General features: G+C 37.9%; 1 protein-coding gene and 1 long non-coding RNA gene across 21 annotated transcripts in view; one reads left to right on the forward strand and one right to left on the reverse strand.

Moving 5' to 3' along the window:
* EHBP1 (EH domain binding protein 1) overlaps nucleotides 1-27,662 on the reverse strand; it is a 383,016-nt gene that overhangs the window by 189,945 nt on the left and 165,409 nt on the right. For 11 of the 20 annotated variants that reach the window (XM_070069071.1, XM_070069064.1, XM_070069066.1 and 8 more), the window contains exons 8-10: nucleotides 26,738-26,860; nucleotides 21,777-22,017; nucleotides 8,866-9,055 (exon numbers count right to left, since the gene is read on the reverse strand). In XM_070069071.1, coding sequence (XP_069925172.1) covers nucleotides 8,866-9,055; nucleotides 21,777-22,017; nucleotides 26,738-26,860 — 554 coding nt within the window. Of the gene's footprint in view, nucleotides 1-8,865; nucleotides 9,056-21,776; nucleotides 22,018-26,737; nucleotides 26,861-27,490; nucleotides 27,596-27,662 lie in introns of all 20 variants that reach the window. The other 9 variants (XM_070069059.1, XM_070069060.1, XM_070069069.1 and 6 more) reach the window with 1 other exon arrangement.
* LOC138848609 (uncharacterized) lies at nucleotides 139-26,741 on the forward strand. Its single transcript, XR_011386622.1, has 2 exons — nucleotides 139-272; nucleotides 26,687-26,741. It is a non-coding gene; the product is annotated as an uncharacterized lncRNA (long non-coding RNA).

The following is a 27,662-nucleotide window of genomic DNA, read 5'->3' on the forward strand; positions in this document are numbered from 1 at the left end:
CTTATTTCCCATGTAAACAATGTTTCCATGGAAAAATGTATTTAGAATTCTAATTTAGAACCACAAATAGCTTTTTTGAAGTAGCATGGCACATACTATAAGAAAAGTATGGGTTTCACATGAATTTTAATCCTGGCACTGTCTCTACTAATTTTATCATTTTGAGCAAATTAGTTAACTAATCTTCAGCTTCTCATATGTAAAATGAAGATAAAGGTCCACATTTCTCAAGTTGCTTTGTGGATCAAATGAGGTGATCAGGCACATAACAGGTACCGTTGAATTCCTTTCATGACCCTTTAGAGTGATTAACTTCAATTCTTGATTAGCTTCAAACTCCTGATCATCTAGAGAAGAGGGATGTGGCAAGAGTAGGCACTGGGGGACTGAAACAAGGGACAGGTTTAGATATTTTATTATCAGAATGTATTCTTCATGACCAGAATAGATAAAGTTCCTAAATAGCTTCCTGAGTGTGGCTTATGTCCACTGTACTTTAGCTCTCATAGGTATTGGAATTAACAATCTCCTCCACTTCATATTACTATTATCTGCATCTGCTCCTTTCATTTGGAGTTTTTAATCCTCTATGGCCAACTCCAAACAGCATTGAGAGCTTCTCCCCAGAAGGACACAGGGTTAAAAACCAAACAAAAGGGAGCCAAGATGGCGGAATAGTGAGGGCGCGCACCGATAGTCCAGGAAAATTTAGTTTAATAAAAGTGGAGTTACGGTAGCCTCAGAAAAAGGATCAAGAAAAAATTGCAGAGGAAACTCTTCCGGATCTAGTGGCTGTGACTCGGAGGACCTTCGGGGAGAGCAAGGTCGCCCACCGCGCGGAAGCCGAGCCGTGGGAGCCACAGGGTCTGTGCACCAGTGCGGGAAGGGGAGTGGATGTGACACAGACAACCAGCGGGGAGAGCAGAGATGCCCAGGGCTCCGAGTCCAAACATCAGCGCTGGAAGGGGAGGTGAGCTCAGTAACCCGAGACATTGGCGGGGAAACGGTGGTCAGAATCTAGAGGGGAGTGGGAAAGTTCACCAGACTGACTACAGGAGAGAAGGAAGAAAAAAAAAAAAAGGTGGGGGGGGGGGCTACTGGTACAGACGAGTTTCTCTCTCTGCCAACCTTGCAAAGGCCAGCATGAGACAAAGAGCAGGCCCCACTCTGGATATACATAACAACAGGGGAGAGCTAAGGAACTGAGGTGCTACAATTCAGTAGCCTAGGCAACCCAGTGGGAGTCCGCAGGAGAAACTGAGCCCACACAGACTCTTTGGGTAGAAGCCAGAGATCCGAAGCTAAATACCATCAATTCTGCTCAGCTGTGCGGTATTACTTACCTCCTGAATAAAAATAAATAAATAAATAAATAAATAAATAGGGATTTACCACCCATAACCTGAGGGTGTCACCTTTGCACACCTGTAACCTGGAAGAACCAAGCAGAGCTCTCAGGCCACAGCCATCTCAAGCCTCCAAGGCTCCTCCAACAGCAAACAGTCCACTTAACACAGACACAGTATAAAAAAAAAAAAAAAACTCACAGTGAGGGAAGAATTAACAATGCCAAGCAACAAACACAAAAATCGAGGGAACAAGATCAACGATGACACTATGACGCCTCCAAATAAACAAAACACCCCAGGCCAAGATTCTGAAGATGATGAGATAGAAGAAATGCAAGATACGGATTTCAAAAAATTTATGATAAGAACATTTAGAAGTTTTCAAAAGCAAATCCTTGAACTACAGAAATCCTTATTGGACAGGATTGAAAATCTCTCTCATGAAAATGAAATTTTAAGGAAGAATCAAAATGAAACACAGAAACTAGTAGAACAGGAAAGTGTGATAGTGAAGATAAATCAAAATGAAATGAAGAGCTCAATAGATGAAATGACAAACACATTATTAAGTCTAAAAAACAGAGCCAGTGAAACAGAAGAGAGAATATCGGACTTAGAAGACAGAGCACAGGAAAACATACAGTCAAACCAAAGAAAAGAAGAGGAAATTAGAAATCTAAAAAATATTGTAGGGAATCTACAGGATACTATTAAAAAACCCAACATTCAGGTTCTAGGAGTTCCTGAAGGCATGGAGAGGGAGAAAGGATTAGAAGGCCTTTTTAGTGAGATACTAGCAGAGAACTTTCCGGGTTTGGAGAAGGACAGAGACATCCTAGTAGAGGAAGCTCATAGAACCCCCAGTAAACATGACCAAAAGAGATCCTCACCACGACACGTTGTAATTAAACTCACCACAGTGAAACATAAAGAAAAGATCCTAAAATGTGCAAGAGAGAAACGTCAGATTACTCTCAGAGGATCTCTAATTAGACTCACAGCAGACTTCTCATCAGAAACACTACAGGCTAGGAAGGAATGGCGAGACACAGCACAGGTGCTAAGAGAGAAAAATTGCCAGCCCAGAATATTATATCCTGCTAAGCTCTCATTTGTGAATGAAGGTGAAATAAAGACCTTTCATAGCAAACAGAAATTGAAAGACTTTGCCGCCACCCGTCAGGCCCTGCAAAAGATACTTAAAGATGTGCTACACTCAGAAACACAGAAACATGGCCATCAATATGAAAGAATGGAAAGGAAGAACACCAACCAGTAAAAGAGCATAGGAAGCTCAAAGCATACACTAGAAAATATCTCCGGGAAAATGGCAGGGCAAAGTTACCACTTATCAATAGTCACATTAAACGTTAATGAACTTAACTCTTCAGCTAAAAGACACCGATTGGCTGACTGGCTTAAGGAACAAAACCCAACTATTTGTTGCCTACAAGAAACACATCTCTCTAACAAAGATGCATGCAGACTGAAAGCGAAAGGCTGGAAAAACATATTCCATGCCAACAGAAACCAAAAAAAGCAGGTGTAGCCATATTAATATCAGACAAAATAAACTTTAATACAAAAACTGTTAAGAGAGACAAAGAGGGGCACTATATAATGATTAAGGGTTCAATTCAACAGGAAGATGTAACTATTATAAATGTATATGCACCTAATTACAGGGCACCGGTCTATTTCAAAGATATGTTAACGGACTTAAAGGGAGACTTAGATTCCAATACAATAGTACTGGGGGACTTCAATACTCCACTCTCAGAAATAGATACATCATCTGGACAGAAGATCAACAAGGAAACAGCAGATTTAATAGACACTATTGCCCAAATGGATCTAACAGATATCTACAGAACTTTCAATCCTACATCTAAAGACTTCACATTCTTCTCAGCAGTGCATGGAACCTTCTCTAGGATTGATCACATACTAGGCCATAAAGCAAATCTCAGCAAATTTAAAAGAATTAGAATCATACCATGCAGCTTCTCAGACCACAGTGCAATGAAGCTGGAAATTAGCAACTCAGGAAACCCCAGAAAGTATGCAAACACATGGAGACTGAACAACATGCTCCTGAATGAACACTGGGTCATTCAAGAAATCAAAAGTGAAATCAGAAACTTTCTGGAAGTAAATGAGGATAACAACACAACATATCAAAACTTATGGGATGCAGCAAAAGCAGTATTGAGAGGCAAGTTTATAGCAATAGGGGCCTATATCAAGAAATTGGAAAGGCACCAAATAAATGAGCTTTCAGCGCATCTCAAGGACCTAGAAAATTTGCAGCAAACCAGACCCAAATCTAGTAGGAGAAGAGAAGTAATTAAAATCAGAGAAGAAATTAACAGGATTGAATCCAAAAAAAATTACAAAAAATCAGCCAAGCGAAGAGCTGGTTTTTTGAAAAAATAAACAAAATTGACACCCCACTGGCCCAACTAACTAAAAAAAAGAAAAGACCCAAATCAATAAAATCAGAGATGAAAGGAAACATAACAAGAGACACCACAGAAATAAAAAGAATCATCAGAAATTACTACAAGGACTTGTAAGCCAGCAAACAGGAAAATCTATCAGAAATGGATAGATTCCTGGACACATGCAATCTACCTAAATTGAACCATGAAGACATAGAAACATAGAAAACCTAAATAGACCCATAACTGAGACAGAAATTGAAACAGTAATAAAGGCCCTCCCAACAAAGAAAAGCCCAGGACCAGATGGATTCACTGCTGAATTCTACCAGACATATAAAGAAGAACTGATTCCATTTCTTCTCAAACTATTCAGAACAATCGAAAAACATGGAATCCTCCCAAATTCTTTCTATGGAGCCAGCATCACCTTAATCCCTAAGCCAGAGAAAGATGCAGCACTGAAAGAAAATTACAGACCAATATCCCTGATGAACATAGACGCAAAATCCTCAATAAAATTCTGGCTAATAGAATGTAACAACACATCAGAAAAATCATCCACCCAGACCAAGTGGGATTTATCCCTGGTATGCAGGGATGGCTCAACATTCGCAAATCAATCAATGTGATTCACCACATTAACAGACTGCAGAAGAAAACACATATGATTTTCTCAATAGATGCCGAGAAAGCATTCGATAAAATTCAACACCCTTTCATGATGAAAACTCTAAGCAAATTGGGTATAGAAGGAACATTCCTCAATATAATCAAAGCAATTTATAAAAAACCCACTGCCAGCATCCTATTGAATGGGGAAAAGCTGGAAGCATTTCCACTGAGATCTGGCACCAGACAGGGATGCCCACTCTCACCACTTCTATTTAACATAGTTCTAGAAGTTTTAGCCAGAGCCATCAGACAAGAAAAAGAAATTAAAGGAATACAAATTGAGAAGGAAGAAGTCAAACTATCCCTCTTTGCAGACGATATGATTCTTTACTTAGAGGATCCAAAGAACTCTATTAAGAGAATATTGGAACTCATAGAGGAGTTTGCCAAAGTGGCAGGATATAAAATCAATGCACAAAAATCAACAGCCTTTGTATACACAAGCAATGCCATGGCTGAGAAAGAACTGCTAAGATCAATCCCATTCACAATAGCTACAAAAACAATCAAATACCTTGGAATAAACTTAACCAAGGATGTTAAAGATCTCTACGATGAGAATTACAAAACCTTAAAGAAAGAAATATAAGAGGATATCAAAAAATGGAAAAATCTTCCATGCTCATGGATTGGAAGAATCAACATCAAAGCCAAAATTAACTATTGGGATTGCATCAAATTGAGAAGTTTCTGCACTGCAAAAGAAACAGTCAGGAGAGTGAAGAGACAACCGACAGAATGGGAAAAAATATTTGCAAACTATGCAACAGATAAAGGGTTAATAACCAGAATCTACAAAGAGATCAAGAAACTCCACAAAAACAAAACAAACAACCCAATTAAGAGATGGGCCAAGGACCTCAATAGACATTTTTCAAAAGAGGAAATCCAAATGGCCAACAGGCACATGAAAAAATGTTCAAGGTCATTAGCAATCAGGGAAATGCAAATCAAAACCACAATGAGGTTTCACCTCACCCCGGTTAGAATGGCTCACATTCAGAAAACTACCAACAACAGATGCTGGCGAGGATGTGGGGAAAAAGGGACACTAACCCACTGTTGGTGGGAATGCAAACTGGTCAAGCCACTATGGAAGTCAGTCTGGAGATTCCTCAGAAACCTGAAGATAACCCTACCGTTCGACCCAGCCATCCCACTCCTTGGAATTTACCCAAAGGAATTTAAATTGGCAAACAAAAAAGCGGTCTGCACCCTAATGTTTATTGCAGCTCAATTCACAAAAGCTAAGACCTGGAACCAACCTAAATGCCCATCAACGGTAGACTGGATAAAGAAATTATGGGATATGTACTCTTTAGAATACTATACCGCAGTAAGAAACAACGAAATCCAGTCATTTGCAACAAAATGGAGGAATCTGGAACACATCATGCTGAGTGAAATAAACCAGTCCCAAAGGGACAAATATCATATGTTCTCCCTGATCGGTGACAACTGACTGAACATCAAAAAGGAAACTTGTTGAAGTGAAATGGACACTATGAGAAACGGTGACTTGATCAGCATAGCCCTGACTGTTAATGAACAACTTAATACATTATCAGTCTTAGTAGTTTTTTTTTTTGTCTGCTCTACTTAATATGACTGGTTTAATTCTGTAATTATCACACAGTTATTCTTAAGTGTTGAAATTTAACTGAAATGTGATCCCTGTTAAACATAAGAGTGGGAATAAGAGTGGGAAGAGATGTACAATTTGGGACATGCTCAGGCTGACTTGCCCCAAATGGTAGAGTTAGAAACATACCAGGGGATTCCAATTCAATCCCATCAAGGTGGCATGTACCAATGCCATCTCACTAGTCCAAGTGATCAATTTCAGTTCACAATTGATCATAATGAAAGGACTAAGAGTCAAAGGGAGCACATAAACAAGTCTAGTACCTGCTAACACTAACCGATGGAATAAATAAAGGGGAGAGTGATCCAACATGGGAAGCGAGATACACAGCAGACTCATAGAATGGCGGATGTCCTAAACAGCACTCTGGCCTCAGAATCAGCCCTTAAGGCATGCGGATCTGGCTGAAAAGCCCATGAGAGTATTTCAGGCATGGAAAGCCAAGACACTCTGGCAAAAAAAAAAAAAAAAAAAAAAGAAAAAAAGAAAAAACCTAAATGAAAGATCTCTGTGAGTGAGATCCCAGAGGAAAGACCAGGTCTTCAAAGAAGGAGGTACCTTTCTCTGAAGGGAGGAGAGAACTTCCACTTAGACTATGACCTTGTCTAAATATTATAAGAGTCGGTGAACTAAAAAGGCTTCCATAGCCTTGGAAACTCAGGACTGGAGCATAGGGAGATTACTGATGCCATAAACAGGAGTGTCAATTTGTAAAGTCAACAACAGGAATCACTGTGCACTTACTCCTCATGTAGGATCTCTGTCCTTAATGTGCTGTACATTGAGATTTAATACTATAATGAGTACTCAAACAGTATTTTTCACTTTGTGTTTCTACGTGGGTGCAAACTGTTGAAATCTTTACTTAATGTATATTAAACTGATCTGCTGTATATAAAGAAAATTGAAAATGAATCTTGATAAGAATGGAAGAGGAGAGCGAGCGGGAAAGGGGAGGGTTGCGGGTGGGAGGGAAGTCATGGGTGGGGGGAAGACAATGTAATGCATAAGCTGTACTTTAGAAATCTATATTCATTAAATAAAAGTTAAAAAAAAACCACCTGATATAAAAACAAGCACTTGGAGACTGATTATTGTAATGGGAGAATGAGGACCTCAATAACTTATTCTCCTCAAAAACAACAAAAATACAGGTAAACAAATAAAAGCAACTATTTCAGAACTGTGGCATTTAACAAAAGCCACGGAATGAGGTAAAAATCATCTATCAAATGAAACTTGAACTCTGATGCCTTTGAGTAAAAACGGCAGCTCAGGACCTTAGGTGAAGTATAATCCCAACAACACACATTTAATGCAAATATCAAGTTCCAATCTTCCTTCTTTCTCTTTTTTTTTTTTTTGACAGGCAGAGTTAGACAGTGAGAGAGAGAGAGAGAAAGAGAGAGAGAGAAAGATCTTCCTTCCGTTGGTTCACCCTTCAAATAGCCGCTATGGCCAGCACACTGCGGCGATCCAAAGCCAGGAGCCAGGCGCTTCCTCCTGGTCTCCCATGAGGGTGCAGGGCCCACAGACCTGGGCCATCCTCCACTGCCTTCCTGTGCCACAGCAGAGAGCTGGACTGGAAGAGGAGCAACCGGGACAGAACTAGCGCCCCAACTGGGACTAGAACCCGGAGTGCCGGTGCCACAGGTATAAGATTATCCTATTGAACAGAGGCGCCGGCTCCAATCTTCTAATACTTTAATTCTTTGACAGTTTTTGTGTCTTGTTTTGTTTACCATAGCTACCTGTGATTAAATAATCTAATAAAGTGACAACAGCCATGAATAGATGGGCAAAAATTTTCTAAAAATGCTTGCTAAAACCAACATTTCTACCTTACACATGGACGATACCATACTATTTGCAATAAAACTGTTTAACAGTTTGTTCCAAAAGTGTTTTAGCTTTGCATGTAGCTATTATATATTAAAATTTCTTAAAAAAAGGTGACAGTAAAGCACAAATTGTCACTTGACCTGAGTCAAAGTAACAGTATGGAAATCATTCAACAATGCATTTCTCTGCATTGAGCCTCAATCTTTCCAGGACTTTTTAAAAAATAATTATTTATTTATTTATTGAAAGGCAGAGCTGGACGCAGAGACAGAGAGAGGTCTTCCATCAGCTGGTTCACTCCTCAAATGGTCGCAAAAGCCAGAGCTGGGCCAATCTGAAGCCAGGAGCCAAGAGCTTCCTCAGGGTCTACTATGAAAGTGCGGGGACCGAAGGACTTCGGCCAACTTCTACTGCTTTCCCAGACCATAGCGGAGAGCTGGACTGGAAGTGGAGCAGCTGGGATTCCAACTGGTGCCCATATGGTATGCCAGCACTGCAGGCAGTGGCTTCATTCGCTATGCCATAGTGCCGGCCCCTCCAGGACATTTGTCAAAGAATGATTTCCATCTCTTCTTCTGTGGTAGCATAAGCTGCCCCTTACTCCTAGCTACTTATAGAATACCTTGATATTATTTTTAAAGTACCAGTCCTACAGTTTTAACAGCTCTTTCCTTAGATTTCAAAAAAGCATTTTTAAAACAAATTTTAGCTCAAGCTATCCAATCCATACTGTACTATAAACTTATGAGAGCACGCACAAACACACCCACATATATACCATTTCAGAATAGAGATTTCCTTTGATTTGACTTCTAAATAATCAGAAATGGCCGACAATGACTTTTCTTAACATGAATTGAACTGCATGGAGAAAAAAGAGCAAACTATATACATTTTAACAATAAATTCCTACCTTAGGAGAAGCAGAGAGATCTCTTCCCATAGAAACAACTGTGTTTTCATTTACTCCTCCTGTCTTTGATGAGAGGACTGGTGGGGCTGGGGCCTTCCTTTTTATTTTCCTTTCAGTTTCCAGTTCTTGACTTGGATTTACCAAATTATTTGGAGGAAGAGATGGTTTAGGTTCATAAAAAGGATTTGACCTAAATGAAAGAAAAATGATTAAAATCTCTCCAAAAAATGCTTGAAATAAGAAAACATGAATTAAAACTCCTTTTTTCCCCCAAATAAAACTCAAACCAGTGGTAACCTAAAATTTAGAAACAATGTTCATCTTTTGGTTCACTTCTACAGATTCAAATAAGTAAAAATTTTCCCTTTTTAAAAGTGCCTTACGTAAGCCGGCGCCACGGCTCAATAGGCTAATCCTCCGCCTTGTGGCGCTGGCACACCAGGTTCTAGTCCCAGTCGGGGCGCCGGATTCTGTCCCGGTTGCCCCTCTTCCAGGCCAGCTCTCTGCTATGGCCAGGGAGTGCAGTGGAGGATGGCCCAAGTGCTTGGGCCCTGCACCCCATGGGAGACCAGGAGAAGTACCTGGCTCCTGCCTTTGGATCAGCACAGTATGCCGGCCACAGCGCGCCAGCCGTGGCGGCCATTGGAGGGTGAACCAACGGCAAAAGGAAGACCTTTCTCTCTGTCTCTCTCTCTCTCACTGTCCACTCTGCCTGTCAAAATAAATAAATAAATAAATAAAATAAATTTTAAAAAGTGCCTTACATAAAAAATCATTAAATACATGATCACACTCAGTTCAGCTATTATATGTAGAAACCTTAGAAAATGTTTACAATAGTAAATTCTGTGTATTTTCTACACCCAATGAAAAGAAGATGTAAAAATGTTTTTTTAATGCTCTATTCCCATTATTTTTTCTTGAATTTCACTCCTTCTTATGTATTAAATTTCCTTCTCATTATGGAACATCTCCTAGTGGTTCATTCACAAGAATAAATTCTCCCACACTTTGAAAATGTCTTTATTTCAACCTCACACTTAAATGATAGTTTAGCTGGATAAGGAATTCTAATTCTGTTACTCTATCTCTGCACTTTTAAGATATTAGCCCGCTATTAGCCTATTATTGTTTCAAGTTATCTTTTATCTCTAGCCGCTATTAAGATCCTCTCTTTATATCTGGCTTTAAGCAATTTTACTAGACTTAAATTTAGGTAATGATTACTTTTAATTTGTCTTGTTTCAGATTCCTTGTATTTCTCAAAACAAAAGCTGTTTTATCAGTTCTGAAAAATTACCAGTCATTATCTCCGTAATAATCTTTGGTCTATTTTCTCTATTCTCTTCTTTAGAAAATCTTACTACCTTCATGTTTCCTATCAAATTAAGTCTACCATGCTATGTTTTGGATAATTCCCTTGTATCTCTCATGCAGTTCAGTTTTTCTTTTTTTACCTGTGTCTGATGTTCAATTCTCCATAAATTTTTTAAAATTTATTTATTTAAAGGGAAGAGTGACAAATCAGAGACAAGGGAGGGAGGGAGTGAAAGAGATCTTCCATCCCCTGGTTTACTCCCCAAATGCTTGCAACATCTGGGGTTGGCAACCCAATCCAGGACCTTAGAATTCCACCCGGGTGTCCCATGTGGATGGCTGGAACTCAAGTACTTGAGCTATGATCTACTGCCTCCTGGCACATTAGCACAGAGTAGTAGTGGGATTTGAGTCAGGCACTCCTAGGATGTGGACATCCCAAGTGGCTCAACCCGCCAGACCACAGTGCCTGGCCTCCATGAATTGGTAATTTCAGTAAGTGTATTTCTTCATGTATTTGTATGTAGTATACCTCAGGCACAAAGTTTTCAGTTACTAATTAATTAAACATTTTTATTTGATAGTCTCTGACAAATCTATTTGAAGTTCTTGCATGTATAAGCCTATTATTTTCTGGTCTCCTGACTCTTTAGTGAATTCTGTGTTTTGTAATTTTAGATTGTCAGCTCAGGGGTTAATCTGAGGAAATCTTCTGTAGTCAGCCTAGAGTACCTCTCTTCAGAGTGCTTTATGCTTGTTTTTGCCAAGTATTTTAGGAAACTCTTTTATCTTACTTTCTTTGCTTGGGAGTTCCCAGACCATTTTGCCAATATAATGTCAAATCTGCATGAGGATGGGCCTGTGTTTATAAATTCTAAGAGAGGATTTTTCTGTCCCCTACCCAGAGTCTAAGCCCAGGCAGAAAACTCCCATTAGTTATTCATTAAAATAAATAGCTGATATGTTTGATGATTTTTTTCTTCCTATTGCACAGTGATAAACTGTTATTCTGGTTTTTATTTATTAGTTCATTGCAATTTCCTCTAACACTAGTAAGTTCTCAGGAGTCCCATATCCTATGTGTATAGTAATAATAAAATTTCCAATTCTACAGGGCTAAGGACCAGACCACCCAAGTACAGCAATCATACCAAAGGAATATTATCTAGTTACATTAGACCTATACTTACTATGGGCCTCTTTTTCAACTGTGCATGTTCTTTGAATTACAACACTATCAGACTCACCTAGAACCATTAATTATCTAAACCTCTACTTAAGGATTTATAGATAATCAGATCACATGTGATTCTGAGTACCAAGTATAGCAAAGAGGGAAAACATACTTGTATTGCCACTCTCACTCTTGTACTAATGGTAATAATTAACATCATGTGACTCCTTCCCTCTGAATACTCAAAGATAACTGCTTTTAACTAAGTGGGGCAGGCACATACACAGAAATCTATTTTCAGTTCCTCATTTTTTATGAATGCATTCAAGGGAAAAAGAATAGGAAATAAATATATTTTTGAAAATCTTGCCTACCAATATTAAATGTTTCAGGACTGAACAGATTCACGTCAATCTAGCTGAATTGTTTGATGAATTAAATCATATTTAGAAACTATATTTATAGAAGTCATTTTAAATAATTATTCCTGATAAAAATATGTGTAATAAATTTCCATAGTATTTAGTAAGCTGGTAGCTACTACAAAATTAATGTAAATATGGCTAGAGGGTAGATTATTTGTATTACAAAAGGATGGTGTGCTTAACAGAAAAAACAATTATTTTAAATCTGCATTCTTTAGTGTACTTTAGATAGTTCAATTTATAAAACTCAGTTTGCACACAACTTATCTAGAGTAGAGAGCAAAGTACTGGTGTTGTTCTTTTTCTTTATGCCTCTCAGCCTGCTTATAATCACTTAGTCTTCTCTATCCACTTGTATATTAATATTCTTTGTATATGGGAGATAAACACAAGTACAAAACAAGCTCAGATCAATTTATTTTCTCAGGTGCATATTACTGGACACATAATCAAAACAGCCGATTAGACCTGTTTCTCAACGTTTTTTATATTATGTCATGAACTGAAAATGAAATTTGTATAAAATGCTAAAGTAAACAAAGGAAGCAACTTGAAACTGGAGGTACTAAAAAAAAAAAAAAGAAAGAAAAAGAAACTGGAGGTACTAGGGACTCCAGCTATCCTAGACCATTCCGTTCCACCAGGAGGACTGTGAAAATCCATATCTTCACACGTCTGTAATCACCTGTGAGACAACAGCATGCTGAACACCACCACTAGTTAAGTACTAAATCAGAATAAGCTCAAGAAGCCTTCATATCTAAGGGTTTTGAATGATCCTTCTCCTTTGAAGATCAGATATTAATAACCAAAACCGAATTTCCTACTCATCAAGAACAAACAGGAAATATTTCCATTTATACATAGGAAATATCCAAACTAGTCAACTCCATGGAGACAGAAAGTAGATGAAAGGTAGCAAGAGGATGGAGGAAGGGAAGAACGAGGATTAATCGCTAATTAGTTTGGGGCTCTTTTTTGTAGTGATATAAATGTCCTACTTTTAGATGGTTGTACAACATAATGAACTTATCAGAGACCACTGAAATGTACATTCTAAAATATGAAAATCTGTTATATGAAACACGTAGAACTCAATTTAAAATGTGCTATTATGAAAGAGTGAAGTCTGACAGTGCTTGCACATAGGCAGTTTTCTGTGAACACCTATACCTTTCTCCACAAAGACAAGAATTACATAATTGCCAATTAACACATTTTTTAAAAGATTCATTTATTTATTTGAAAGGCAGATTGAAATATATATATATACATATACATACATATACATACATACATATACATACATATATATATATATATATATATATATAGAGAGAGAGAGAGAGAGAGAGAGAGGAAGAGAGAGAGATCTTCCATCCACAGGTTTCACTCTCCAAATGACTGCAAAGGCTGGAGCTGGGTCGGTCAACCTGGAGCTAGGAGTTTCTTCCAGGTATCCCACTTGGGTACAGGGGCCCAAGTACTTGGGCCATATTCTGCTGCTTTCCCAGGTGCAGTAACAGGGAACAAGATCAGAAGTGCAGCAGCCAGGACATGAACTGGTACCAAAATGGGATGCTGGCCTCGCAGGTGGCAGCTTCAATCATCACGCCACAATGCTGGTCCCCAATTAACACATTTAAAATACAGTCATGTACCACATAACAGCAATTCAGTAAACAATGAACAACACAGATGATGAGGGTTCCATAAGATTATATCACTTAGTAACTTTCTAGCCAAGCTGATTTTTCTAAATACACCCTATGATGTTCACACAATGACAACTGCCTAATGATGCATTTCTCAGAATGTATCCCAGTTCTTAAGTGCTGCATGACTATATATAATATATAGATATATGCATGACTATGACTATATATATATTAAACAGTATTTTAAGTACATAAAAATTATTTAAGGAATTAACACAGTTTCTACATTCTGTTGATTATCTATAATTTGAATAATCTACTTCAAGACTTCCTACACACCTCTGAATAAACAAGAAGTATTTTTATTCTTATTCTATATATATATATATATATATTTATCCTTGAATAATACATTAGTTATATCATTAACTCATTGTGAGCTGAAAATTCATCATTTATACAAAGAAAGTGAAAAAATAGAAAAAATCATTTAAAATGACATGATTTACTGTTTAGAAGTTAATCCACATAAATGAATTATGAAAAGAAAAACCAAACTTGGATAGAAACAGAATTAAGTTAAACATACTGGAAAAATAATACAATATGAAGCAAGGGTATAACAAAATCTGCAGTCTTTTCTTCTCGCCTAAAAATCAATATTTCTTTGGAAAAACAACTGAAATTTATGTATTTATTTATTAAAGACTTATTTATTTATTTACTTGAAAGGCAGAGATACAGAGAGAGAGAGAAGGAGAAAGAGAGATCTTCCATCCATTGGTTCACTCCCCAAATGGCCACAATGGCCAAGACTGGGCCAGGCTGAAGCCTGGAGCTAGAAGCTTCTTCCAAGTTCCTACAGGGGTAGCAGGGGCCCAAGGACTTGGGCCATCTTTGGCTGATATCCCAGGCACATTAGCAGGGAGCTGGAACAGAAATGGAGCAGCTGGGACACAGCCAGTGCCCATATGGGATACCGACACTGCAAGCAGCAGTTTAACCTTCTACACCACAGCACCAGCCTCACAATCTCAGTTTACTACAAGGGATACGGAGCTACTCTGAATAAAATTCAATGAGAGGTTTCTTTGAGAAATCTCATATCATATAAGAAAATCATATCAAAATGATTGATGTTGGGGCTAAAAAAATCTCTTCATAAATGTTCTGAAATAATATTACTTAATCTTCATAGGTTCCCATGTTTGCAACATAAACCAGAATAGCTGAACTATCCCCCTAACACAAGAAACTGAGAAACCCATGCAATTGTTAAATGTAAAGGACAGATGCTAAAAAGCAAGGAAGAATGTATGCTTTCTCCTGGTGCTAATGGATATGCTGGGGCACGAAAGATTGTTTGACACATCAAAGAATTCAGTCCTATTTATTTGTGATCATTTTCTGTTGGAGGATATGGGAAGAGTTTGGTAATGGAAGATGAGTCATATAAGCTTTTTACTTTACAAAAGGTCATAAGTTTACTATTGAATAAGAAGTTTTGGAGGATTTCTGTTACTGACATTGGACTTACTAACTTGGAAAAAAGAGAAACACAAAACAATTAATACAAACAGAATTTTTTCTGAATTTGCACATTAGCTGATGCAGTCTTTAAAACTTTTATGTTTTTTTTTTTTCCTAAGGAGAAAAAGAAAGAGTGTTTATAGGCTTTCTTTGGTAACCCATGATGACTGAGCAATTTAGAATGTTCTTTATTCACAGGAAACTTATAAATACTATGCCTCTCATGTGGAAAAAATAATAGTTAAAAGGAAACACCCAGGGATTCTAATTTTTTATTAAGGCATTTTAGTATATGTGCTGCCAGATAGAGCACTAGTAAGGCATTTTAAAAGTTTAAGCAAACATTAGATGTCTCTTAAATTTGTTAACAGGAAAGAGCAGGGTGTGTATGTGTGTGTTGTATAATACTCATGTATCTTGGTATGACTGAATGTACGTAAAGTTTGCATTTACATTCAAGTACTCCCTGGTGTGTGGCTATTACTCACCACCTACACCACCCATGAGAAATTTTATTTTGATCACACATTAGTTATTTCAAAGAAAACAAATACAACTTTAGTAAGAGTTGGGCCAACTTTTCAACTCCTGTATATAATTATGAACTAGTACTAAAATTTCAACCTGGGTTCAGAATCAAATTTTTTTTTTTTTAAGATTTATTTATTTGTTTGAAAGGCAAGTTACAGAGAAAGAAAGAGAGAAAGAGATCTTCTGTCCACAGCAACAGCCAGGGTTGGGCTGGGCCAGGCCAAAATCCAGGGGCCTAGAACTCCATCAGTTTATCCCATGTGGGTAGCAGGGGCTCTACTCTGCTTTCCCAGGCACATCAGCAGGGAGCCAGATAGGAAGTGGAGCAGCCAAGACTCAAACAGGTGCCCATATGGGATGCCGATGTCACAGGGAGCAGCTTAACCTGCTGCACCACAATGGTGGCACCTCCTAATCTTGTCAAATATCAATTGGCAAAATAAGAACTGGCATTGTGGCACAACAGGCTACACTGCTGCTGGTAACACTGGCATCTCATATTAGGATGCTAGTTCAGGTTCTGGTTACTCCACTTTCAATTCAACTTCCTGCTAATACGCTTGGGTCCAAGTGCTTGGACTCATGCCACTCACATAGGAGACCAGGATGGAGTTCCTGGCTCCTGGCTTTGGTCTGGCCCAGACCTATCTGTTGTGGCTATTTGGGGAGTGAACCAGTGAATGGGCAATCTCTCTTACTCTCTCTTACTCTGCCTTTCAAATAAATAAATAAATAAGTAAATAAACTTTTAAAATTGCTAAAATATTGATGGATCCATTTGCACACTCTTTCATTTACCTAGCCAGTCTTTAAGTCAATACTACAATATCTTGGTCAATAAGTTTTTTTTTTTTTAAGATTTATTTATTTATTTGAAAGGCAGAGAGTTACAGAAAGGCTGAGAGAGAAAAGTCTTTCATCCACTGGTTCACCCCCAAATAGCCAGGAGCCAGGAACTTCTTCAGGACCTCCCACACAGGTGCAGGGGCCCAAGCACATGGGTCATATTCTACTGCTTTCCCAGGACATAGCAGAGAGCTGGATTGGAAGTGGAGCAGCTGGGACTAGAACTAGTGCCCATATGGTATGCCAGCACTGCAAACGGTAGCTTTACCCACTATGCCACAGCGCCGGCCCTGGTTAATAAGTGTTAAAATCAGGTAGCATACAGCTATTTTTAAAATAGGTTATCAGCTCACTAGGCTAATCCTCCGCCTAGCGGCGCCGGCACACCGGGTTCTAGTCCCGGTCGGGGCACCGGATTCTGTCCCGGTTGCCCCTCTTCCAGGCCAGCCCTCTGCTGTGGCCAGGGAGTGCAGTGGAGGATGGCCCAGGTGCTTGGGCCCTGCACCCCATGGGAGACCAGGAAAAGCACCTGGTCCTGGCTCCTGCCATCGGATCAGTGCGGTGCGCCGGCCGCAGCGCGCCGGCCGCGGCGGCCATTGGAGGGTGAACCAACGGCAAAGGAAGACCTTTCTCTCTGTCTCTCTCTCTCACTGTCCACTCTGCCTGTCAAAAAATAAAAAAAAAAAAAATAGGTTATCAATTATGTAAGAAAATGTCTGAAGGTCCATTTTCAACAAGAATGGAAAATTACAGTTAGCTAACTTGCAGATGTAGCAAAACTCATTAGGCAAACAGATCTTATGGGGTAGCCAACTCACAAGAGGAAATAATAGCACAGAGGAGGGAGGAGGAAGGTAACTTTGTAACTTAGGTGAGGTCATTGCTTACCCCATAGAACTCAGCCAGTGAGGAACCAGGGGAGGGACCTGTGTGCTGGGACATAAACTGCTTGCTGTGACTGCTTCAGGTGTGCTGCCTCATCAGCCACCCAATCTTGCAAGACCAACAATAAAGTCTAGCTTTCACTGCATTTTCTGAGTTCAAGCCCATGCTTTCAGGGGAGGTGAGGATATTTCTCACAATCATTATAAAAAAGCTTATCAATGGGTGATTGGTTTAGCACTTGCAATGGTTCACTTTAGGTGCAACAGTAACTGGATTAAGGAATACCTAGAGAACTGGTAAAACATTATTTTTAATTGTGTCTATAAGGGTGTTTGCAGAGGAGACTGGCATTTGAGTGAGTCGATAAAGTAGGGAAGACCCACCCTAAATGTGGGCAGGCTTCGTCCAAATGACCACAGGCTCAGATGTAACAAAAACAGAGGGAAAGCAAAAATAGTCTTTCCTGGAGCTGGGATACACCTTTTTTCTGTCCTTGAACAGCAAAACTGCAGGTTTTCTAGCTTTGGACTCTAGGACTTATACCAGCACTCCCACATTCCCCTAGGTTCTAAGGCCTTTGGACTTCAAATGAGCCATGCCATAGGCATCCCAAGGATCTTCAGCTTGCAGATGGTCTGTTGTGCAACTTCTCTATCTGCATATAGCCAATTCCCTTAATAAATTCCCACTTATCTATTCATTTATGTACATATATATTGATTGATCATTGATCAGTCTCCTATTAGTTTTGTCTCTCTGGAGAACCCTGCTAATATAGCATCGAATCTGTAGAGCAATCAAAAAGAACTTTGTCTTTGAATCCATGACCACATTATTCCTCTCTGTTGGTATTGCACTTCAATTTCTCTCCGCAATGTTCTCTTGCTTGTGGTATACAGGTACTAAAATATTTGTCTAAATTTACCTCTAGGGTTGTTTGAATACCTTTATAAAAAGTATTTTTTATTTTTTATATTTTTATTTAAAAATATTTTTTAAATGTCCATTTCAGATTACATATTGTTACTACAGAAAAATGTAACTGAATTTCCATATTGATCTTGCATCCTGTAACCTTGCAATAAACATTCATTTTATTCTAATAGCCTTTTTTTGGATGTTCCTTATGACTTTTCTACATAAAAAAACATTTTTCAAGTAGCATTATATTCAAGAATCTTAAAACAGTGTATACTTCAATTTTCCCAATCAGCTTTATCTACCATTGCCATACATTTTAATTCATACAACACAATTTAATACAATACTATTTAAGCCTTAAGCAACTATCTTGCCACGGCTCACTAGGCTAATCCTCCGCCTTGCGGTGCCGGCACACCGGGATCTAGTCCCGGTCTGGGCGCCGGATTCTTTCCTGGTTGCCCCTCTTCCAGGCCAGCTCTCTGCTGTGGCCAGGGAGTGCAGTGGAGGATGGCCCAAGTCCTTGGGCCCTGCACCCCATGGGAGACCAGGAGAAGTACCTCGCTTCTGCCATCGGATCAGTGCAGTGCGCCGGCCGCAGTGCGCCGGCCGTAGTGCGCCGGCCGTAGTGCGCCGGCCGTGGCGGCCATTGAAGGGTGAACCAACGGCAAAGGAAGACCTTTCTCTCTGTCTCTCTCTCTCTCACTGTCCACTCTGCCTGTCCCAAAAAAAAAAAAAAAAAAAAAAGAAGAAGAAGAAGAAGAAGACGACGACTTTTTAGGGGCCGGCGCTGTGGCGCAGCGGGTTAACACCCTGGCCTGAAGCACCAGCATCCCACACGGGCGCCAGTTCGAGACTTGGCTGCTCCACTTCCCATCCAGGTCTCTGCTATGCCCTGGGAAAGAAGTAAAGGATGGTCCAAGTTCTCAGGGCCCTGCCCCCACATGGGAGATCTGGAAGAAGCTCCTGGCTCCAGGCTTCGGATCGGCTCAGCTCCAGCCATTGCAGCCAATTGGGGAGTGAACCATTGGATGGAAGACCTCTCTCTCTGTGTAACTCTGACTTTAAAATAAATAAATAAATAAATAAATAAATCTTTAAAAATATTTTTAAATGACAGATATTTTATATATACAAGTGTATTTGTGATTCCCTGTGCTCTTCATTCCTTTGCATTAATTCAAATTTCTAAGTGGGATAATTTTCCTCACATCAGAAGGACTTCCTTTTTTTGTTGCATTTTTTTTCCTCAACATATTTGCAAAGTAAAGTTAATGGTAAAGAATCCTTTCAGCTTCTAGATGTAAAGGTAAAGCTCATATTTTACTCTTTTTTTTAGAGTAGGGAATAGGAATTTGTATTAGCAGATTTTTGTTTCTGTTACTTGCATTCAGTACTTTAAGAATGTCACCCACACTGTCTTCTGGTTTGAACTGTTTTTGTTGAGAAGACTTCTGCAGTTTTCTTCATGTTTCTTGTGCTTCGGGTTTATTAAGCTTCTTGGATCTAAAGGTTTATACATATTTTGAATTCCTAAAACTTTTGGTTATCATTTCTTCAAATATGTGTTCTTTTCCCTTACCTCTCCCTCCTATCCTTCTAGGACTCCAATTACATATATGCTGGGCCACTTGAGTTGTCCCACGACTCATTTATCCTCTGTTCATTTCTTCCTCATCCGCTTCAATCTGGAAAGGTTCTATTGCTATGTTTTTAGGTTCACTAATAATTCATTCTGTAGTATTTAACATAAAGTTAATCTCATCCAGTGTATTTCTCATATCTATACATTCAATTTGGATTTTTTTACATCATCCATACTCATGTTCTCTACTTTTTTGGATATCTGAAATATAAAGCTTTTTTTTTTTTTACAATGCTTGTCTATTTATTGTATTCTCTCTCCTACTCTGAACCTATACAGAATAATTACATTTTCTCCTCATTATGGGTCATATTTTCCTGATTCTTTACATGCCTGATAAACCTCTGATTGTCAGATGAGTTTTATGTTTTGGTTGTTGGATTTTTTTGGTATTCTCTTAAATACTTTTGGGCTTTGAATGGTATGTAGTTAAGTTACTTGGAATTAGTTTGCTTTTTCAGAGCCCTGCCTTTAAGTTTTGTTGGTAGGCCCAGAATAGCCTTTAGCCTAGAACTAATTTGATTCGTCTTATGAAACAATACCCTGATGTTCCATTAAGCTGGGAACTCTTTACTCTGGCTGGTGGAAACACAAACTATTCTCAGTCCTGAGTAAATCTGAGGAATTGTATTATTTCTTTGTCTTTAGTAATTTCCTTACATACATGCTATGATGAATACTCAGCTAATGACTCAAGAGGAACCATCTACAAATCTCTGGAATCCTATGAGTAGCTTTCTCTATCTCTTTGACACTCTGTCCACAAATTCTAGCTGCCTTGGTATCTTTTTTTTTTTTTTTTTTTTTTTTTTGACAGGCAGAGAGAAAGGTCTTCCTTCCATTGGTTTACCCCCCAAATGGCCACTATGGCTGGTGCACTGCACTGATCAGAAGCCAGGAGCCAGGTGCTTCCTCCTGGTCTCCCATGCGGGTGCAGGGCCCAAGGACTTGGGCCATCCCCCACTGCCTTCCCGAGCCACAGCAGAGAGCTGGACTGGAAGAGGAGCAACGGGGACAGAACCGGCGCCCTAAATGGGACTAGAACCTGGGGTGCCGGCGCCGCAGGCAGAAGATTAGCCTAGTGAGCCGAGGCTCCAGCCTGCCTTGGTATCTTAAAGTCCAAAGTCTGTTTCCTAATCAAGGGAGATTAGTAGGGTCTATTTGGGTTTTCTCTTCCTGAACCACAGTTGGAAACTCTTTATAATAAAAACAAGCTTGGATACTTGCAGGGCTTACCTTCTTTCTGTTTTTTCAGAGATCGTTCCACGCTATTTGTGCCTTATGTCTGAAAAATGTTGTTTCAACTATTTTATTCCATTTTTTAGTTGCTTAAGACAAGAGGTTAAATTCAGTCTATGTTATTCTATCAAGGCTACAAATACAAGTACTATTGTTGCTTTAAACACACTCAGGGCCACAGTCTGAAGCCTTACAAGGTGTACATTATATAACTCCAGATTCCAATGTGAACACATCCCTTTTTATCTTCACCTTAGATTTGTGCAAAACAACAGCCCTAATCACACTAATTATACTGAACTTGTGATAATCCCTAGTCTATAAATGTTATGATCTTCTTGTTGGGCATTTGAACGAGTCTTATCATCAAATCAATATCATAAATGATTATTCTGTTCCTACAACAAATTTACCACATAATTGAAGTATAATGCCTTTGGTGTTTGATTGAAAACACTTAAATACCATTTGTAACATGATATCTATGAGAAGACACAATTGGAATTCCAAACAGAGATTCCAGGAACACATCTCCCTCACTTTAAGGTAAACATATATCCACACACAAGAGGGTCATAGAATAAGGGTTCAGACCATAAAACTTTAGAAGAGAGATACTTAGATATTAACTTATAAATTATATGTTACATTTTTTACTCAGTCAAAGGTATATTAAATAAGGATCTCTTTAGTTAATACAGAGACTAGAATGTGATTATAGCAAAATGAAATGTACTTACTCATCAAACTCTTCTTCTTCTTCATTTTTTGAACTATCAGCATACAAATACTTGCTCATATCCACAGGTCTTACATTTTTTCTTTTTGTAGATTGGGGAGGAGAATCCTTTGTAGTTATGAAAGTTTCTGGCTCATCAAATGGGTTCAAATACTGTGGAGTCTGTACCTCTTTAAAGGGATTATAGCTGTTATAAAAAGACTCTTCTGACTTTCTAGGTGAAATGGTTTCAGTGATTGGTTCTATAAAACAATAGCAAATGACAAGCTAAATGAATAGCATATAATATTTTCTTATATATTCAGTGTTTTATACCATCTTGAATTAATAAAACCTATGGGGCTGGCAATAACAAAGCATACTGTAGAGGTGCTAAGGAATCCTTATTTTGGAGTCTCTAATAATAATAGCTTTATGGTACACCAATTCTGGAAATTTTAACCTTCTTTTAGGTTAAATATTATATTATTGCTTAATTTATCTCACTTTACTAGCTTGCCATTCAAAACTGATACATAATAAATTTTTTAAAAGAATATAAAATGAATTAAATTTTGAAATGGTCTTCCATAGGTACACACACCCCAACCACTCTGGTATGTGAAAATTCATTCAGGGCTGTGTCAAAAATACACCCATATTACCGATCTTGTTTTCTATCTACAAGAGCTGAAATCTTTAAAAGTTTTTAGTGATTTTTTTTTTCATTATAACTTGAATCCAATCCATGTTCTAATAAGAATAACCTAAGTATGCTTCAAGTTAATAGCACTATACCAAAATCAGTCTGGTAAGCTGATAGACATGCTATTCCAATTTCTTCACAATTTTATTATTTAAATTTCAATATGAAGACAACAGTACTCTTAGAAACACAATTCTAGACTCACAGTATAAAAACTATTACAATAGTATCATATCTTTCAAGAGTTCTTGAAAAGTACTTAGTACCAGTCTTTTCCTTCTTATGTTTAATACTTTAAAACAAAACTGTCCAAAATTTGCACATGGCTTTTCCCAATAAAAACAAATATTTTCTCATTTGATACGTTTCTAAGATTAAATCATAACTGTGTATTAACAATAATTTTAATTATACCATGCAATCTCACAAAAGAAGGTAGAAAAATGGTTATTGAAATTCTCAAGAAAAGTTATCATTTTTTGTGACTATTCAATTTAATCTTTTATAAAAAAATTCCATGACTGAGTAATAGTAATGACTTTTTTACTTTATTAAAATAACTTTTTAACATTTATATATTTATTTATTTGAGAGCTAGCGAGAGAGAGTTTCCATCATTGTTCATTCTCCAAATGCCTGCAATGGCCAGGGCAGGGTGGGGTTACTAAAGCTGGGAGCTGGAAATGCCATTCAGGTCTCCTATGTGGGTGGCAGAAACTCAGTTACTTAAGCCATCACCAATGCCCTTCACAGTCTGCATTAGTAGAAAGCTGGAGTCAGGAGCCAGCACCAGGTATGGAATTCAGGCACTAAGATGTGGGATGAAGACTTCTTACCCACTAGTTTAAAAGCTTGTTCCTGAATTTTGTATTTTAACATCAAACTACTGAGGCAGGAATTTGGCCTAGGGGTTAAGCTGCCGGTTGGAACATCCACATTCCATTTAGGGGTACCTTGATTCAGTGCTCTGGCTCCTGACTCCAGTTTCCTACCAATGCAGACCATGAGAGAAAGTGGTGATGGTTCAAATGATTAGGATTCTGCCATCTCCCTGGGAGATCTGATCTGGATTGAGTTCAAGGACTCTCAGCTTTGTGCACCACCCCTCTCCAACCCTGCCACCCACTGCAGGCATTTGGAGAGTGCGTTAGTAGATGGAAATGCATGTCTGTCTCTTAAATAAATAATTAATAACATGTATAAAGTCAAACTACATATTTTAGAGATTAGCTCAGAAAACTTACATTAAAGCAATTATAAAGCATGAAAGATAATTCATAAACTCATAATAACTCAATACTAAAATGAATTTAAATATAGCTCATGTTAGAGATGAGACTTACAACTGAGTATTTTTTGTAATGCCATAAAAACATTCAAATACCACCACTAAAATCTTTATGATAGTAATGAAAATAAAAATTTCTTTGCTTTATAGGGGAAGAGGGAGGGCAAAATTTTACCTATTCAATTTTTAATTTAACAAATATCAGGGCTCTAATGCTTAAGAAACTGACAAAACCAGTCAATGGAAATAAAATTTTTATTTTTAATCTCAAGAAGAGAATTGCTAAAACTGATCCAAGCAAATTAATCAGTTATAAAAACTAAAAGTGAGAAAATATATAAATTATGGAGGCAAGATTTAAAAATTACAAAGTTTCATAAAAATATTCCATATAAAAACTAACAAGTACATTTAATGACTTTCTAAAAGGGTTACTGAAACACATGAATATAAGAACACTAACGCTATAAATACAAAAAAAAAGGAATAAAGAAGAGAATTAGAGGTGTGAAAGCAAAAAGAAAGAAAACACTGCAAGACTTTTTTTCTTCTACCTAATGCAAGCTTTAATCAATAAAACTTTAATTTCTAGGAAAATACTTGTTCCAAAGTTCTAATAGGCATACATTTAAAGAGAACACTGGTTGCCACATATTTTCTAAGCTCTATAGGTATAAGTAAATATTCTGAATCAGATTGGTTTACCTCTTCTTATTTAATCTGTTACCTGTTACTCTCTTCTATACCTCAGAAAACAAATGCACATGTATTTAGAAAAATTATATGATTCTTAAATTAAAAGTTCAAATACGGGAACTCAAAATATTTTGCCAATATTTCTCAAACTGAATACATTTAGATGTACATAATACACAATTGAGAAACTGTGTGATCAAAAGAAGATATTTGATTAGGAATCTTGGCTCCAACTCCCCCTCCATTTACCCAAAGTTCAAACTGTTTAACTCCTTTGGATCTCAGCTTTCCAATCTCTGAAAAGAGGTAATTGTACTAACTGCTTCTAAGATTTATTATAATATTTATTAAGATTTAAAATGTTCATAATAACTCAGAAACAAAACAGTCTCACTAATTTTAACAACTTATTTTAAGTCTGATAAGAAGGGAGGAAATAAAGGAATAAGAGAAAGAAATGGATTATGAAATGATATTATTCCAACAGAGTGAATCCTGAAATTGAAACTTCATTTTACCAAGACAAGCAGTACTAAAATTATTTAAAGCTCATGAAGATTTCATTTGATTAGTCAAAAAAGATGTAAACCAAGGTTAATCATTCTTGCACATTTACTCTGAGCAAAGAGAGTTTAATTAAAGAAGATTTACTTCTTTTTTTTTTTTTCTTTGATAGGCAGAGTGGACAATGAGAGAGAGAGAGACAGAGAGAAAGGTCTTCCTTTGCCGTTGGTTCACCCTCCAATGGCCGCCACGGCTGGCGCGCTGCGGCCGGCGCATCACGCTGATCTGAAGCCAGGACCAGGTGCTTCTCCTGGTCTCCCATGGGGTGCAGGGCCCAAGCACTTGGGCCATCCTCCACTGCACTCCCTGGCCACAGCAGAGAGCTGGCCTGGAAGAGGGGCAACCGGGACAGAATCCGGCACCCTGACCGGGACTAGAACCCGGTGTGCCGGCGCCGCAAGGCAGAGGATTAGCCTATTGAGCCGCGGCGCCAGCCAGAAGATTTACTTCTTAAACAGTCCTTATTCAGGCTTTAAGATTTAAAATTACTTGATAAGAAAAAAGACTAAAAAAAAAGTAAAACACCTGGTTTTTATTCCTTACAAATACAATGTCCATATGATAGCAGTGGTACCAACCTTTTCTGTGCTCCATGCTCTCTCTCACTACTGTGATCCACAGCTGAGATGCAGCTGGGAATAGTGGGTCTCTCAGTACGTTCAATATGGAGGTAGAGAAGCTACTTGTAGCTACCTCCATCACACAAATAACAGAATGTCCCACAATTTGCCCTTACTTGGTAGGCCAAAAAAATGACTTTCTGCCAGTAAGGTAAAATATTGTTCTTCATCATTAGACTTCTACTATCTGTTTGACCAAACTGAGAATTAAAAAATAAGTCCCATACATAGGTAAGACTTTCCTTTTTCTTTGAAACCAATTCAGTGGAAGTTACTTAGAGTTGTTGATCAACTGTAGGTGATACTGAACACAATAATATTATCACTATAAGCAAAAATGCTTTTTGAGGTATTTTTTGAATTTTTATAAATTTATGTAAGGTGAACAAATTTCATGTATCTGATATGTACAAATTTAGGAGTACAGTGCTATTTCCCATCCTACCCTCCTCATGTCCATGCTCCCACCTTCCTCTTCTTTCCTTTCTTATTTTTTAATTTTTTCAGTGACATACTTTCAGTTTATTTTATTTTTTATTTATTTAGTTTTAAAGACTCATTTATTTATTTGAAAATGAGAGTCACACACAGAGAGAAGGAGATGCAGAGAGAGAGAGAGAGGTCATCCATCCACTGGTTCACTCCCCAGATGGCCGATCCTGTGCTGAGCTGTGCTGATCTACAGCCAGAAGCCAGGAGCTTCTTCTGGGTCTCCCACACAGGTGCAGGAGCCCAAGGACTTGGGCCACCTTCTACTGCTTTCCCAAGTCATAGTAGAGAGCTGGACTGGAAGTGGAGCAGCTGGGACTTGAACCGGTGCCCATATGGGTGCCAGCACGGCAGGCAGCGACTTTACCCGCAATGCTACAGCGCCGGCCCCTCAGTTTATTTTATAATCATAAGCTTAACCTTCCACTAAGTAAAGAATTCAACAAATAGTAAGAAGAAAAAAAACACTGTTCCTCAACAGTAGAGACAAGGGCTGTTAACAATAATCAAAGTATCAATTTTGCTCAAATACATTACATTTTCCTATATCCTATTTCATACCTTTACAGTTTAAGAGAACTTGATGACACAGACTTCAAAAGTACAGAAAAAGTTGATACCTTCAGAGTCAGGATCTCCAAATGGATTTAATTCTGCTACATCAGGATCATCAAACGAATTTGAATTCACAGTGGCCAAGTCCTTTTCTGCCTCATCCAAAAAGTTAAGTTTGTTGATAAGTTCTGAAAATAAATATACAAGTTCATTTACTATTGTTATGGTTAACTATAATTGTCCATCATTTATGAAACATTTCGAGTTGTAAAAATTCACACTAATAATACCTGCAAATAATAAGATATAGCATTTTACCAACGGCAGAATGTCATTCAAGTATTTTGTAGTATACCAACATTTTCAAATAAAGCAAAAAAAAATATGCATATTAATTTGAAAATTATATCAGACAATGAATTATACTAAAGAAACTTTCATTTAAATTTAATTCGATCCAAAAAAGATAAATTTTTCAAAACACCCTATACTTAACTGCAATGGTTTAATATAAGCACATATTTTTGAAACAATATACTTATAAGCTCACTGAAGAATTATCATTATGTTAGATGACCAAGTATTATTTTAGACAACATTTTGAAATCTACTAAGGATCCTGATACAAGACTTTGCTAAAGATGGTAAGTTCTGTCATCTTGTTATCTGTTGGTGCACTACAAGTTACCAAAGAAAATATTTAAAAAAAAAAAAAGCACAAAGACAAAACAGACAGCTAAATACAGACTGAAGTCAAGAGGTAGCAAGTCACAGTAAATACAGGCAATCAGAAGCAGAAGGAAGGAAAGCTCTTAGACCTTCAGAGGAACTGGCTGATTTAGCTGAAGGCATATTTGCTTGCTTTATGCAGTCATCTTGATCTTCATCTAAGCTGCTCAGAGCATTCAACTGGTTTACAATTTCTGTAAACAGAAGCCAGTCAAGACAAATGTAAGGTAAAGTCATTTAATTAAAGAGCAGTAGAAGTAT

The sequence above is a fragment of the Oryctolagus cuniculus genome, chromosome 2, assembly GCF_964237555.1.
Source record: "Oryctolagus cuniculus chromosome 2, mOryCun1.1, whole genome shotgun sequence".
Lineage (NCBI taxonomy): Eukaryota > Metazoa > Chordata > Mammalia > Lagomorpha > Leporidae > Oryctolagus > Oryctolagus cuniculus.